The 17,039-nt window shown below is 38.3% G+C and overlaps 2 protein-coding genes across 13 annotated transcripts in view; both read left to right on the top strand.

The window, feature by feature from the left end:
* The window catches only part of FNIP1 (folliculin interacting protein 1), a 110,530-nt gene extending 106,735 nt beyond the window's left edge, over nucleotides 1-3,795 (top strand). For both annotated transcript variants that reach the window (XM_033096377.1, XM_033096378.1), the window contains one exon: nucleotides 1,025-3,795. In XM_033096377.1, coding sequence (XP_032952268.1) covers nucleotides 1,025-1,103 — 79 coding nt within the window. In that variant the 3' untranslated portion in view covers nucleotides 1,104-3,795. The remainder of the gene's footprint in view (nucleotides 1-1,024) is intronic.
* Nucleotides 3,796-9,163: 5,368 nt separating this feature from the next.
* Nucleotides 9,164-17,039, top strand: part of RAPGEF6 (Rap guanine nucleotide exchange factor 6) — a 180,465-nt gene continuing 172,589 nt past the window's right edge. For 4 of the 11 annotated variants that reach the window (XM_033096371.1, XM_033096364.1, XM_033096365.1 and 1 more), the window contains exon 1: nucleotides 9,165-9,468. In XM_033096371.1, coding sequence (XP_032952262.1) covers nucleotides 9,400-9,468 — 69 coding nt within the window. In that variant the 5' untranslated portion in view covers nucleotides 9,165-9,399. Of the gene's footprint in view, nucleotides 9,469-17,039 lie in introns of all 11 variants that reach the window. The other 7 variants (XM_033096367.1, XM_033096363.1, XM_033096375.1 and 4 more) reach the window with 4 other exon arrangements.

Below are 17,039 nucleotides of genomic sequence, written 5' to 3'. Positions count from 1 at the left end.
TGGTGGAATTTAGATTACAGTAAGTTCTCATTTAAATCTTTAATAGGTTCTGCAACTTTAAGCGAAACGATATGTAATGAAACCAGTTTAACCAAATGCTAATTGATATATAAATAAGAGTTATGTTCCTATGACATCTCATAAACATTATAATGAAATGATGTTGAATGAAAGGACATTATTCGAGGACCTACTGTATTTTCTGTTTTCTTTCCTATTACAAACCAGTACTAGAATGAATATAAATCTTTGAAGTTCGTAGGATAAATTCTTTGAAGTAGAATTTTTTATTTAAAGGCATGTGTATTAAATTTTTGATCATGACAGTTATTTTGATACATAGTAGTAAATGCTACCAGAAAGTACCAGAATAAAGTCTCACAAACAGGAGGAAGTATACTCTTCATACTACTGGCTATTACCAACTTTTTAATCTTTGTCAAGCTACTAGCTGAAAAATGATATCTGATTTTATTCAGATTTAGTCTCTAACCGTGAGTGAGTCTGCGTGAGAGAATCTTTCTATGTTTATTGGACATTTTTGTTTTCTTGTAAATTATTTATGGTAGGAAGTATTTTTAAGAAGCCTCCATTACCTCTTCCCAGTATATCTGATAGAAACATTTGTATTCAAAACAACGTGGGTGCACACTATTATTCTGTTATGTTGTATTTCTTAGACATTGCCCCTTGTCCTGATGTGTGGTCTATCGGCAGGTTAGTCAGATGCTTTCCTACATCCATGACTTTCCATTGGGTTTCAGATGCTTGCTTTTTAAAAAATATTTGGTTCTGGTTTTTACTTACTGGAAATATTCCAACTTCTGTTATCTTCAGCTCTCTTACCTTTTTCCTTTTGGTCACGGTGGCCTATGTCCTTGACTCCTGAGGTATAATGACGTTATAGGTAGCAGTCATTGCCTGAAGGACTCCTGTCCTGTGTACAAAAAGCCTGACTGAGGTTTTTTTTTTAATTTCAGAATTGAATTTTTAAAATTAAAAAATTTTTTTTATTTTATTTCAGAATTGAATCCAGTGATCTTCCTCTTCTGGCTGCTGTAGCAAGTACTCACTCTCCATATGTTGCTCAGATACTCCTTTAAGATAAAGGTTGTTTGGAAAGTTAAGTAGAAACCAAGGAAGCAGACACAACATGAATTTATGGCATTTTTTTTCCCTGTTAGATTTCCATCTGAGTGAGTCACCTGAGTAGTCTGCATTGTAGTGCACATTGTGTGATCGTTGGATGGCTTTTTCCTTTTGACTGGACTTTTGGGTGGTTGTAGATTTTTAACCGAGTGAACTAAAACAGCATAAATAATTTGAGGGGAAAGTATTTGACAAAGCCAAAGTATAACTTAGAAATTTCTATGAAATGAATAACATCGAAAATTTCATATGATCACTACAGCGTTGCCACACTCATAAATAGCAACAAATGTCTCATGATTGAATTTCTCAGAGATAGTCATTTCATTAGTTTTAATTCTTTATTTCTAAGGTACATAGGTCTATAAAACCTTGATTATTTCTTTTGTCAATTCAAAATAGCTAATTTCTGGAGTTTTTTCAAAGTATTTTAAACAGCCTATTAATTATAACAAACTCAGAATGAGTATAAATCTGTGTTATGTTATCTACCCAAGTGTACATATGTATCTAGTTTTTAAAAAAGCAGAGGTAGAAATACAGGATTGGTAAACATATCTTTTTAAATATATATATATTTTCAACTAGTATTAATTGTATATAATGTTGAAATGTTACTTTCTGGTGATGTTTCTGTTTCACACACCCTAAAATATAAGTAAAGCCAATCTTTTTTAAGGCTGAAGAATATAGATTCCCCAAATAAGAATACTACTTTATACCGTTTGTTTTGTTTATAAGTTTAAGCTAATTCTTATAAATATTAATATTTACATATTTGCATCTAATTTAATAAATTAAAATTAGGATTAAAAATTACATCAAAGCATTGGCAAAAATAATACTATTTTCTTCAAAAGTGCTCAGGTAACCGAGGCCCTTGCTTTCGGTATCAGCCCTCCTTGAACCTGTAGGAACTAAATATTTGTTTCACTGCTTTATATATTCAATTTGCACTAATAGAACTCAACAGCTCTTAAAATTATTCTCTTTTGTCAAATTGCTCCTTTCTTCCAGAAGCTAATTTTTTCAAAGATTTTCATTTTTCAGTTGTTACTGTTTTTGTAAATACTATAGAGTGTTGCTTGGGAGAAGAAAGGCTACTATGGAACCAAACTCTTGTAAGTAATGTAAATAGAAAGATGGGTAGATAAAGTTTTCAATATGCTCTACTACCTCAGTTTACTTGAATACTACATTATAGTTTATTCTTTACTTATCTGGTCTAAGATACTCCCCCCTGCCCCCAAGATACTTTTAATGCTAGAAGTGAAGTTGGTTTCTGCTTTCATGGACTATTTTTTATCACAATTAACTGATTAGCTTTTAAAAAGAAAACCACTTGCTTATTCTGTTACTAAATACATTTCCTGTATAATTCATCCTTTGTTGCTTTTTAAATTTTCAGAAATTAAGAAAGATTTCTGTGATTTAAGTCTTTGACCTTGAATTTATAGCATTGGGTCACACTTTGCCTTGCCCTCTATGTATTCAAGAAATCTCCAACTAGAAGAAATGATTGTTTTAATGGAATGTAAACCTGAAATTGGTGTGCCTGCAATCCTTTTGGCCCCTGTGTCCTATCAGCTGGTCCCAGTTAGCACCTGAGTCACCCATGGATGACTTGCTGCCAAAGAGTGTTTATGGATATACTTTCTTTGGCTTAATGTTCTTATTCCATTCAATAACGAAATTCTTCTCTATTCTATTGTTTGGAATTCTGTGAATCAGTCTGTTTGGCAGAATACAGAATACAGAAACGTTTGTATGTGGGCCATCGAACATTATTATTACAGTTCTGAATGATATGTAGCAGGTAGATAATGTCTGTTTTTGCGTGTTTTCTTTTTTAATTAATCATCAAATTGTGCGCAGTCCTATCTATTTGAAATCTCTAATTATCATTTAGGCAATGTGGTGTTCAATAAATGGATGGCTCATGGTACTGTTATTCTTAAAACTAAGCTTTGCTCGGAAGGAAAAGGCCTATAGTTTCTTATAGAATCATTAATCCTTATAGGATTCCTGAGTTTTATAATTACCTGCCCTTCTGTAATTTCTATTATCTTCATCATAGTCATTCTTTCCTTACACAGAGCCCAAGGAATGAGCTGCTGCTTCTCTAAAGTGTGGTCATTATGATAAATGTGAAAAGAGTTTTGGCCTGTTTGAAATAATTTTTTCAGCTACTTATGGTACAGAGAAATGTGTTACATATTTTTGAAAACTTGTTTGTTGCAATAGAAAATGAAAAAGGGATCTCTTAGATTAAGATTTAAAACTAATTTTTCCTTGTACATAAACTAATTGGTTTGATTTTAAATATTCCTGGCTTTTATTAATATGTCTTAATTTTGAGTTTGAAAATGTTAAGTGCAATAAACATACCAGCACAGATTTAATTATGTTGCAGTTGGCATACAATTTTGATGATCACTTAAAAAAAACAAACAGATTTTACACAATGCCTATTTCTGGTAGGTGTCTTATGAGATTGTTCTGCTTTCTCTAAGTTATTTAGATGGTGGGATATATAAAATGTACATACTGTTTTTTGTTCTGTATACATTTCTCAAATGTACACCTGTATTATAATAAGCTCCCAGTTCTAGGGGAAATTTGTGCAATAAATACACGTCAATTTGATGGATGATGTTGGTCTTTCTTTCATGTGTTAATAAGGATAATAAGGACTCTGATGTCAGCTCACCTTGATTCTTTTCCCAAATGTGACATTTCTAGGCATGTTACCTGATTTATAATGTTCTTCTCTAATCCTACATTTATGTATTGGAAATTTAGTAGCATCTACTTTATGAGGTTGTGTGAGAATCAAGTAAAATAATGAATGCCAAGAATTTATCTTATGCATGACACACCCCTAGTGCTCAATAATTTTGGCTGCTACTGTTACTGGTAATCTGTCTAGCCGTCTCTCTATGGCCCCCAGCTATTGTGAGGAGAACTTAACATACATTCCTGTGAATGAAAACATAAAAACAATACTGGTCTATTCTTATATTTGACCAAATCCTTATGAGGACAAATTGAAATCTTCTTTAAATGCTTTCATAAAAACAAACTGAAAATCAATCATTTAAAACCTGGGAAAAGCCACGTAAACCTATTACGAACATGTAGCCAATACAAATTACTATTGACTTTACAATTCAAAAATTGGTCAGTTGGTTTGGGTTCTGATCCAGGTTTATTCACTGTTGTTTTTTTTTGGTTTGTTTGTTTTGTTTTTGCATGTGACCCTGAGCAAGTCTGCCCTCTTTGTTTACATTGTAGGGAAATCAGCTCTTCCTTCAGTCCTTAGTGCAGGCTCTGCGGTCCTGTTTCAGCCCTGAGGGGGCTGTTGGAAGCTGCCTTCTCAGGCTGGGTTGATTTGGGGAGTTATGCTAGGAGGCAGGAGTAGACCGGGGGCCTGTGTTCATATCGTTTTACATGTATTGCTCTTAGGTTTGACCTAAGAGTAAGTGCACTGTTTTACAGCAGAGAGGACATACCGAGTATCTGGGAAGCATTCAACAGGTATTTTAGAGGTTTATAATTGGTACCTGTGTTTATATGTGCTGTTCCCTCATAAGTTTAGAGAGATCTTGCAACATTTCTGAGAAGAATAGAGGAATGATTTTGCTGATGAGAAACTGAGATACAGAAAATTTAATCGGAGGTAATAGGCTTTCCTATCTGGGTCCATTTTTTCTCTCAGACCAGAGTGGTTTCCAACTAATATGTGGTGACAAATATAAAGATATCTGGGATTTCTTCATGTGTCTTGGCCAGTGTGGAAGGTTTAATGCAAGTAGGACCAAACCTGAGCTGAATGAAGGTGCAGTGGGGGCTTGGGAATTGTCACTCTGCGTGGGAAGAACTTAGACAAGGTGGAGGTTGGAGAGTGTAGTGCTTCTTTTCCTGCTTTGTAGTGCAGTGTAGTGCAAGCCATGCTTGCTCTAAATTTAAGATTTGAAACTTCCCTAAAGAAATGAAAATATAAACAGTCCAAAAGAGATTTTTAAAGAATATACTCATATGAAATCCCCCATCTATTTGTCGGGAGAACTTTGGTCAGGCTTTTGGTCTTCATCAGATTTCAAAGCTGTCTGGGTTAACACCGTCTGATTAGATGTCTCCTCCCACAGAAAAACTTGTATTTATTCTAAGGAGAGTGTTAAGTTGTAGACGCTTGAGCTTCCTTCCTTTCCAAGTGACTATTTTAACAAGGACAGTCCAGAAGCTTGTCTTTATGTTCACCTCAGTGCTCAGATTAAAATTATTGATAAAGGCAGTGTTACCTAAATTGTCTCAAGGGGAGTAACGTTGAAATGTTGTGTAAAGGAAGATACTATTTCCTCAAAAACTTGTGATGCCCCTTTATCACACATTTGGTCCAGCACGCATAAGTCAATATCATTCACTGTGTTACAGAGGCTGGAATTAAAATGGGTCAAATAATCCAGAACCTGAGTTAAAGTAGTTTTCACACCCAATTGCATATTAGAAACACCCAGATAGCTTTTGAAAAATACCATATTTTGCCGTGTATAGTGTAGACCCAGGTTTTTTATCCAAACTTTCAGGGAAAAAAAAATCTTTTGTTTTAATTCAAATTTTTATTTGTTTACATTTAGGTACTTGTTTTTTGTATTACAAAGGAATTTTAGCATTTATTTTTTAACATATTGTATAAGAAATTTTATGTAACAAATAATTACACAAGAACATACAAGGTGCAAGAAATTTTATGTACCGGTAACAAATTTACGATATTTATGTATCATAGAAGGCCAAGAGCTCTTCGTTGTTGCAAGTTCGTCATAAGTTCAACAAAACTGATTTTCATATTTCAAGGTATTATTTTGCACATGGATATTGTTATTGATATTTAGAGTTACACTTTTAACTCATAAACAAATACATTTATGTAGATACGGAATTATTACTACACATGTATAATGCGCATCCTTATTTTTCCCTCACAAATTTGGGCCCAAAGGTGCGTATTATACATGGCACAAAAAGGTATTAAATCCTAGACCCCACCGTCAGAGACTGATTCTTTGATAGTAATTGAGCACCTGCTTTGTGCTAGGCACAGGTCTGGGTGCCACAGTTATGCAGGTAAATAATGCAAATTCTTTTATGTTCTCATGGACTTATATATATTTCCCACTGGTGGAAGAGATAGGCAAAAAAGATATGCTGTCAGGTTGTGGTAAGAATTATGAAGAAAAATAAGGGTAAGGAGTTCCATTTTATTTTTTTTTAAAGATTAAAACATGCTTTTATTATGCTAGAATTTAATAAATTTTTTGCATTCAGAACCATTATATTTTCATTTCAGATACAAGTTAATGCTGATGAATGCTATCCTGGAGGTTGCCTTTCCTCTGAAAATAGCTTTTAGAGCTTTCACTGTCTTCTCACCTTTTTCAGCATACTAGAGTATAATACGAGATGGTAGAGGACAAGATAGATTTTGAAAATGTGCTTAAATACAGATATGTATAGTTGCCTTGGATAGTAACATACTGTTTTAACTGTCTCTGTCTGAATGATAAAAAACTAATAAAGTAATTTTTGTATACTTAATTCATTTTTCCTTGTGAAATATTATATACAGAAAAGTGAGTAAATGTAACTACACTAATGTAACCATGACTTAGGTCAAGGAGTAAATTATTATTAGCAACCCAGAAGTTCCCTTCTCCCTGAGCCCTATCCTGTACATGACCTCTTCTCATTTTTGTAACTACCAATTTGTGTTTCTTGAGCATCATTTCCTTGCTTTCTCTTTATAGTTTTACATCTGTATATGCATCCCTAAGTGGTATACTTTAATTTTGCTAGTGTTCGAACCTTGTGTGTGTAATTATACTCCGTATTTTGTTTTGCTTTTTTTCTCAGCGTTATATTGGAGAATCATCCATGCACTGTGTAGCTGGCATCCCACTGAATGAATATACTACGATTTATCCATCCTCTTATTGATGGACATTTGGGTTGTTTCCAGTTTTTGCCTAATATGAACATTGAACATTTTTGTTGATCTTTTCTGGTGTACATGAGTATTCCTTAGAATATATGTCACGGAGTGGACTTAATTGTCATGGGGTATGTTAAGTTTCAGCCTTACTGGATACTTTTTTTCCCAAAGTGGTTTCCCAGTTTACACTTAACCTGCAGTTTGTGAGAATTCCTGTTGCTCCACACCTTCATGAATACGTTAAATGAGTTTGTGAATAGTTATTAATGGAAAAAAATTTTTGGCATTGAAACAAACAGAAATAAACCTATCCGATTCTTCAAACTTGATTTTCTGCTTTAGAGAAGTCTCAAGAGGTAAAGTAAATAATGAAGAGTTCTTGGGTTGTGTAGGCAACATCTTAAGTGCTTCACGTGAACTGTCTCACATAATCTTCAGAGAATCCCAAAGCAATAGGTCCGATTCCCATTTTACAAATAGGGAATATGAAGTTCAGAGATATTAAATAAGCCATTTAACCAGAAGTGACCTATTAAAGACACAAGTTCAGGTGTTTGCCTCTAAAGTTTATGGTCCTCATGCTTTAATTCCTTTTCCCTCTTTCAAAATATTGACGTGGCTCCGGAAACTGATGCTGGAAGAACGGAAGGGATAACCTTTGTGTTCTAAGGCAGACCTTTGAGAGGATATGTTTATATACACACACAAAAATGATGAAAATGGGTCATTGCAGTTCCTCCTTATCTTTCTACAGTTACTTTCTTTCCAGAATGGCTGAGCCACAACTTCCCTGGTAAGGTTTTTGTCGAGTACTCCAAAAAAAAAAAAAAAAAAAGAAAGAAATGTGCTAATATTATGTTGTAAACTTGGTTTGAGCAAGTCCAACTGCCAACGGAAAACAAAACCTTTATCAACATCAACCATTACTAGGTTCTAGAATGATGCAGCCTGAACTCTCCCACCCTTTTTGTTACTCTGAAATTTCAACTCTTAACATCTCATTTAAAACTGTGAATAACGTCATAATCATAAGTCACTGTGTTTAGTGAGCTCAAGAAATTGCTGTGAGAAGTACTAAGATGTACCTAGATGTGGTACACAGACCTCGGGTAGTTTAAAATTCAGTGGAAAAGACATGTCTATGGTGGCTCCAAAGCAAGCAATTGTGTGACCAGTGCGGCCCATCTGTGCACTAATGAGATAGTGAACTGATCTAGAAGGATGAATTCTTCAATTCTGTCAGCGATCTAAGGTGCAAACAGCCTCAGCAGGTGTCTGGCTGCCCTAGAGTGGTCGTTTTCTTACCAATGGACCAGTAAATAAATGGAAACTGGCTTTATTCGGTCTATTGAGAAACAGACTAGTGTGCAAGATGTACTACAGTAACAGTAAGGCAACCCTAAGGCTCGCTGTCTGAGGAAAGCTGCTTTGGGCCTCGGTCATGTGAACGCAGGCCACACTGGCTTCGCGAACCAGCGTAACAGCTGGCAGGAGGCACGGCGGCTGCCCCACCCTGCTAGGCCGCGAAGCGTTGAGTTCTCTGCCCTAATCTCGGGACGTCTGTCTTGGACAGGGCAAGTATTTCTCGGTGGGCCTCTTCCACAAGAGGTTTCGTTTTATTAAACATGAACTTCCTTATTCGCCGAATGGCGGCATCGATTTCCGTTCTCCAAGGGAGGGGCGTCGGAGTTGCAGAGCGGGAGGTCAGCCCCGACTTGGCCACGCCCTGAGCTTCCGGATTTTGGTACAAACACAACTCTACCTAGAACGTTTTCCCCACGGTTCTGTCCCAACACGCTGGTTTTGCTCAGTCCCTCTAGCGCGTTTCCGGCCCCTCCACCGGAAGCTGGGGCGGTCAAAACCACCTCCGAGGAGGATTCCGTGAGAAGTTTAGGTGAGGTCTCGCGACGTGTCTTTAAATCTCACGAAGAAGGGTTGGAAGAGGCCTAACTGTACCGCCCCACTCCTACGTCACCGCGGAGTCACGCCCTTGGGCGCTCGTTTGCGTGCCCGCGCGTGCTGCGCCTGCGCACTCGCCCTCCCTCTTCCCCCGCGCTGGCTTCTCTCTGGCCAGTCGCGCGTGGGCTGAGGCCCTGGGCGGGCGTTGCGAAGGCTTGTTTGCTCTAGCCGGGTTCCCGCGGCGGTCCGGAGCCCCCTTTCTCTGGGGTGGGGGGTGGAGACCCCGTACCTAGGGTAAATGGGCTGTCACGTGTGCTGCTAAGGGTAAGGTGGGGAGCACGGGGGCCGGGGCCGCGGCCATGAACTCACCCGTGGACCCCGGCGCTAGGCAAGCGCTAAAGAAGAAGCCGCCGGAGCGGACTCCCGAGGTAAGGCCGGCCGACCCCGGCGCGCTTCCCGCTGTCCAGCGGACAGTATACCCCGTCGGTCCGAAACCTGTGGCAACTGTCGCTTTGCTAGAACCTCGCACCTGCTGCCACGGTATCTGTTCTCAGTGTCCCGCGACCCGGGCCCTTCTCACGGGCGGGTGACGGCCGCCTTTCCTGCTCGCAATGCCGTGTTCCCCGTACACCGATCTTATCCGTGACTTCCTAGTGTTTTCGATAAGAACACCATTTACTAACTTGTATTTTCTTAGGGTAAAATGTGGGTCGGGTCTCTGAGTAAGAGTACCTGTAGGTTAGGTAGACTGAAAAACGAGGTAGAAATTTTAAGTGAAGTGTAACAGCCATGTTAAGAAATAACTTCTCTTTAAAGGTCCCTTAAGTACTGTACAAGTGCTTAAAAAAAGAAAGTTTTCAAAGAAAAGATGAAGTTTTCAATGTCAGTTTGAAACTTTGCATCCAGTCATATGTTGAATTCTAGTGGAGGATGATGCATTTAAAAGATCAGTTCTAGAGGTACTTTTTCAGACTGTCATTGGGAAATTTTACAGCATTTTGTGCTGGAATTCAAAACTTGCTGTATTGGGTTAGCAGTAATAGCATCTTAAATAATTTTCATTTGACCTGAGGGCTAGTTTTTAGGCACATAACTAAAATCTATTAACCTTGCATATCCCTATGGAGTGCTTAGATTTTTTTGGAAGGTTTTCTTTGGTTTGGAGAAGTTTCTGAAATAAGTGGCTTATGTTTTCTAAACTAGAAAGCAAAAATTAAAAACAATGTGAATGGATTGTTGGATTATCTTGTGTGTAGTTGCAGTAAATGAAATGAGATGCTTTGGTTAATTCTTAAGATTTATAGTGTTTTGCATGGTAGGTCTCAGTAACTTTGGACTGACTTTTTGTGACATGACATTATTCAAGCCATAATTATAGCTTTGATGGGTCAAACTTTGTTGTTGGAAATTCTGATCTTTGCATAGAAACAAGGCAAATACTGCCACTTTCCAGAGTCCTTTTTTGAGACCTGTATTTACAGTCCCATGTGTTTTAATTTCACTGTGATGATTCTCAATGTAATTGTGAGCTAATTGAAAGCATTCATCTTGCTCAGGTGACTCTGCCATAGTTTTTATATCATTAGGAAGTGTCATGCAAGGCTTGTAATGTATAATGTCAGTTTTGCTTTTAAATAGTGCTTATGATAAGTCCATATTTTAATGAGAAAAATCCTACATCTCTTTAATAACAGAATTACCTAGTTTGAAATTGCCTATTTTTGAGCCTTACAAGATTTTCTAAATTGTTCAAGATTGTGTTGGCCATTGTGTGCTTATAAGTACTTTACCTTGTTTTACTGGAACAGCAGCATTGTTTAAGGAAACGCTAAATGACCGCCCCACAGTACACAGATTAGATCCCTGACGTCTAACAGCGTAACGTATTAACTGCCTGATTCATTGGCAGTGTTTTTGAATGAGTATAACTTGGGGTACGAAAGTATGAATAAAGAAGAGGTAACCTGAATCCCAGTGATAATTTATGAGTGGTAAGTAATTTGATGAAATTCTCAAAAGTTCATTTCTATTTTCAGAAAATCCTTATTCTTTTAGTGGACTCTTAAGGGGCTAATATGTAAATGTATTCATTTCAGTTATTTATTGAAAGCTTACCAGTTTAAAGCTTACATTCTGTGCACCAGCTTGTATCAGTGAACCAAACAGGCCTGCCTTGGTGGTGCTTACATACTAATAGAAGGCAGATAAATATAATAAGTTACATGATATGATAGCTGATGATTGCTAATAAAAAAAGAAGGATAAAGGGAGTGGAAGTGAGGGGTAAGGGCCGGGTAGCAGTTTAAATAAGATAGTCCGTGTTCTGCTGATAGAGATGACTTGATTAAAGCCTTGCTGCACGTGATGGAATTAGCTGTGGGATGGATACACGAGGAAAGACCTTTTTAGGTAGAGTAGTCATTGCAAAGGCCCTAAGACGAGAGAGCATGTCTGGTGGTTCAGGACTAGTAGGGTGCTGAGTGATTGTAGAAGAGTGAACAAGAGAGAGTAGTAAGGTGAAGTCAGAGAGGTGGCAGTGGTACAGGATGGGGCACCGCGTGTAGGACCTTCTAATCATTGTAAGTTCTTGACTTTTATTTTGAGTGAAAGGGGGGATTGGGAAAACGTTTGAAGCAGAGGTGTGATATTATCCTACTTAACTTTTTAAAAGAGTCCCCTGGCTGCTTACTGGGTTGAGAATAGACTATGTGGGAGCAAGGATAGAAGAAAACGGGAACATCAGTTAAAGTAGGGAAGAGATGATCACATCCCTGATTAAATAGTAGTAATGTAGGTGGTGAGAAGTAATCAACCAATTATAGAAATGTTTGGAAGGTTTAGCCAACGTAATTTGCTAATGGGTTAGATAGGTGCTTTGAGATAAAGAATTGAGCGTAGTTTCAAGGTTTTTGGCCTGAATAACTTGAGTGTTGGAATTACCATCAAAGAGAGTTTGAGCTGCCATCAGATAGATGGGGAAAGCTGCTGGAGGAGTAGATTTGGGGGCAGGGGCTGAGGGGTGGGGAGGAGATCAGAAAGTCAGTTTTGACCATGTCATTTTTGAAATGTCTTAGAAATGTTGAGGCATTGCAAATGAGTGAGGAATTGCATATACAAATTTATATTTCTAGAAAGAAGGCTTGACTGGAGATAGAAATTGTGTAGTCATTAGCTTATAGATAATATTTAAAGTCTTGAGACTAGATGAAATTACCAAGGTAGTGAGTTTACTTAGAGAACAGATGAGGACCGAAGACGTTGCCTTGGGCACCTGATCACTACACTGTTAGGGGGAAAGAGCAAAAATCAGCAAAGGGAAATGAGTGGGAACAAACAGTGCAGTAGAAGAAAAACCTAGAGAGAGGTGGTATCCTGGAAGCCAAGTGATAAAGTGACGATATGAGGGGATACTGTTAATTCAGCTTATTTTTTCCTTGAATATCTACTGTGTGAAAAGAATTATGAAAAAATATACAAATAGATAAGGATCTGCGTCTTATAATCTTGTAATCAGATGTTTGTATCATAATGAGTAAAGAACTCTGTTTCTGGGACAGAATTAATGGTTCTTTTACTTTGAACCGTCTGTTGTCCTTACATGAAACTATCTACTCAAGCGTAATCCTAGTGAACCAGTACTAAGCACAGAAACATATTGTGAAGTATGCCATTTAGAACTGCTTTCGAACACAGTGTTTACTTTTCTGGCCACTTCTCCTACTTTGTAGATCCAGCTTCCACAGCACATTGTCTTTCCTGAGTTGGTTCTCTGATTTCCTTTTCTACTTTTCAAAGATTTTTTTTTTTTGATGGAAAATTTTAGACTTATATACTCTGTGGGAAACTTAGTGCTTAAAACAACAGAAGCTCTTAAGGTATTCTTTTTGCATCGTTATACCGAAATTAAAGATGCCACAGTCAAAATTGAGACTGGATTTGGCTGTTTCTCAACTCAGTCCATATTCTACACCATTCTTTCTCTATGGACCTTTCTTTTTTTTAAACCTCAGAGTGAGCTCCTTATTGCTCTGTTATGGTTTATTTCCTTTCCTAAGTGCTTAATACCATGCTTTGTGTATATTAAATGATCAGTAAATATGTTCAAGAGAACAAAATTTAGAATTAGTTATGTAAAGTACTCAGGTTAAAAAGAGAATACTCTTTCTTCATTAGAACTTCTGATTTTGTGCGTTTGGGTAGTCTCATTCAGCAACTTGGCTTCACTTAATTTTTATAGGTTCACTCCTAGGACTATGTAGTCCGTCTTTCCCTCTTTCAAATGCTTCAAATCCATATATCTAACCACTAAATTGTCCTCCAGCTTCCTCAGTCACCAGCCCTGAGTTGAAGCCATTGTCATTCCTTCTCAGTATTCTGTTGGTGACTGCCCCAGTTGCTCAGTCCAGAAATTTGTGTTTTTACTCGATTCTCCCCTGCTGTCTTCCTCTCTGTATCCAACAGGCCACTAAACTTTGTTGATTTGGCATCCTGAATCTCTTTCTACTTCTTCCTCTCCGGTTCTATTACCCTAATTCAGGCTCTTTTGTTGTTTTGCCCCTGAATTTTTTGCTTGAGACATTTTATTTATTGTCATATTACTGCTGGAGTGATTTTCTAGTACTCAGAGCTGATCATGTTCTCCTCTTGCTCAAAATTTAATTATTTCACATTGCCTAGATAGGTTAGCAATATAAGGTATCCTTTTTGAGAATAAAAGGTACTATTAATATTTATGCCAGAATAATGGTTAAAAGAGGACTGTCTCAGGTAAACTGAGATGTATGTTTATTTCACCCAGATGATAACATTGATTTATCCATTCATTTAACAAATGGTATGTCAGACACAATACTAAAAGCCAAGGATGTAGAAGGAAATTCGACAAGGTCTCTATTCTTCAGTGACTTAGGAGACAGACGTGAAAACATTAGTAAAACGTTAAGGTTATTAGTGACAAATGTATGGATCAGACACTTTTGAGACTGCAAATGGGAAAAGGAAAATCTTGGAGAGCAATTAATTGATTCTTAAATACTGTGTGACAGCTATTCAGAAGGGAGGTCACTGCATGCATACAGCAGCAGGAGCAAAGGCACTAATAATGGTGACAAGCCAGGGGCACTTGTGGATGAAGAGGCCAATCTATAAGTCTAGAGCATGCATTCCCAGTGGGGGCGCTGTTATTCCCAAAGGGACAAAATGGTTTTTAGGGGGAGTGAAAAAAATCTTAGCTATTACTATGGTTTGTGGCCCTCCAACACTCACCCGTACCTGACAAAATCTTATTCCTTAGTATTTAATTGGAGGTGGGGCGGCAATCAGGAAAAAATGTCTAAAAATGCTCTTTGGGAGGGGTGTGATAATGAGAAAAGCTTGCAAAACTGCTGACTGGCTAGTGTATGGGGTGCTGAGGGCGGGGTGGTGGTACATGGTATTGGATATTAAATGTTGGAGCTGGCAAGGTTGAGTCATTTCAGGGATTTGGACCCGATCTTATAAATAAAGGAGAACCATTGGAGGGTTCAAAGCCCAGAAATACGATCAGTCTCACAAAGATTACTCTGTGGGCATTGTTGAAGATGTATGGGCTACACTAGAGGCAGGGAGGCTTGTAGGTTAGGGAAACCTACAACATGCTGTCCAAACCAGGAGACTTTTCTGCATGAGAGGTAAAACTGTTAACGATTATATCAGGATGACAGGGAAACCAGGAGATAGGGTCCTGGTTAGAAAAACACATGCCGACGTTCAGGTGTGAGATAGTGAGAGACTATTGGATTGGGAGTATCTGCTGCCCACCAGACTTCTTTTTTAACTTTGAAATTGACTGTAATACACATCTAGTCAAGTCTACATACCCTAAGTATAATATATAGCCAGCTTAATTTTTACAAATATATTTAGCTACCACCCAAATCATGACATACATACACACATACATATGCGTATGGATGTGTGTATGTATAAAACCGCCACTCCAGAAACTCCCCCTTTGCTCCTCCCAGTCAGTACCATTTCCAAAAGGACCACTGTTCTGGCATCTTTCACCATAAATTTGCTCTGCCAGCTTTCGAACTTCATTTGAGTGGAATCAGACAGTGTGTGTTTCCGGCAGCCAAGAGGACTATGAAGCCTTGGTATTTTGTATTTTACCTCTTGACTGGACTTTGACCCTCCTCTCTTGGGGCGTTCCTTGATCTTCATCTGCTTATCCTTTATATCCTGACTTACCCCTTTCTTTGCCCTTTTGGATTGTCTGTCTCACTCTGTGGAAGCCTACCTACTCAGGGATAACTGCTGTTGGGGCCAAGATACACCCTGTCCTTACCTTCCTCTCAAGCCTCTGCAAGAGTCTGGCAAAGTCTTGCAAAACCTTCCTGTGTTTTGCTTGTTAGGATCAGTCTTGGACTAGGTGCAAGAGTAATGCAGAAGTTTAGAATTCTGATTTGGGGAGTATGTGTAAGGGTACATTATTAAGGAGGAGAATTTAGGGTGGGAAGAGAATTCCGTTTTGGAACGGGTTTGAGACTCCGTACAGGGGAAATGTTCAGTAAGCATTTGGAGCTTCAGATCCAACCAGGCCATGGGTCTGACTTGGTCTGAGAGTCTACAGCATATGGGTTATTAGTGAAGTCATGGGATTGGTAGGAATGCCCAGGGTGAAAAGCAGAGTGAGAATAAAAGGACAAGATCCTTTGTGTGCTTTAATATTAAAGGAGTGGGGGAAAGAAAAGAACACTGCAAAAGAGAAGGAAAAGAAATTGTTAGTGGTAAGAGGAGAACAGAAAAGTGCTGTTATAGGAGGGTGTTTCAGAAAGAAATCCCTAATGTCAAGACACTATAGAGAGTTCAAGAAAAGTGAGGACTGATAAATTCTTTGATTGCTTCTGTCAGAATAAGTTCAATGGCCTGATTAATAAAGAAACAGATTACAGTGGATTCAAGAGAGAATAAGACCCAAAAAAATGAAGGTAGCAGGTGTACTGTTTGTGAGTTTGTCTCTGAAGAGAAGAGGAAGGATAGAGAGTCTCCTTCGTCTCGTACCTGGCACTCTAGCCTTAACGTCCCCCACCCCCAAACACATGCATTTAGCTACTTAGAAGTGTCCTAACACAGTACTACTCGACATAGGCTATGTATATTTCTCAACCTAGGGAATTTTTTTTTAATGCCCAGGCCCACCCTCCATTTCTTGAATTAGAACCTCTTGGAATGGAATGTTAAGCACTGGTATTACAGAAAGCTCCTTAAGTAATTGTAATACGTAGAGGTGAGAACCTTGTCCATTGTGCCATATTCTCGTCTCTGTGCTCTACAAAGGATGGGAAAGTATGGTGCAGTATGTACAGCCCTGGAATTTTGCAGTTGTACAAGCCGACTTTAAATCTGGGCTCCAGCACAGAATTTGAGGGACCCTGGACAAGTTACCTAACTTCTGTGAGACTGAACATCTTTTGGGGATTGTTGTGTGAGCTAAAAGAGGTAATAGGTGAAGTATTTAGCAAAGTGCCTGTCATCATGAGCACTCAGGAAGTGGTGGCCACACATGTCAGCTTGCTATTGCCTCTAACTGGAATGCCATCCTCTCTCTGGCTTGGCAAATGCAGATTCCTCCCTGAAATCTCATCTCCAGTGTGCATCTGCAAACCTGTGCATCCTTCCTTCCTCCCTTTCCCACTTCTTGCTATTCCCAGGATACTTGTGGTTTCCTCCACCACAGCGATTACCAAGCTGTGTTAGATGACTTGCATGTTTGTCTCTGGTTGTGCTGGGAGCCCCTGACCGTAGTGACTTCTTATCTCCTAGTTACCATCATGCAATACCTGGTACATAGTAGGTATCCAAATAATTGGTAGAGTAAACGACTTTAAAACGAAAAGTCATGCGCAAAATATTGTTTCCCTACTATTCTAGCAGTGATTTCTATTGATCTAATATTTGAAGTGCTGGGATAAAGACTGTTGAAGTTTGGCATAATGGCAAATTTTGCTATTAATAT

This window comes from Rhinolophus ferrumequinum, chromosome 24 (genome assembly GCF_004115265.2).
Source record: "Rhinolophus ferrumequinum isolate MPI-CBG mRhiFer1 chromosome 24, mRhiFer1_v1.p, whole genome shotgun sequence".
NCBI classification, from domain to species: Eukaryota; Metazoa; Chordata; class Mammalia; order Chiroptera; family Rhinolophidae; genus Rhinolophus; species Rhinolophus ferrumequinum.
This window is presented reverse-complemented; position numbering and strand designations above follow the sequence as displayed.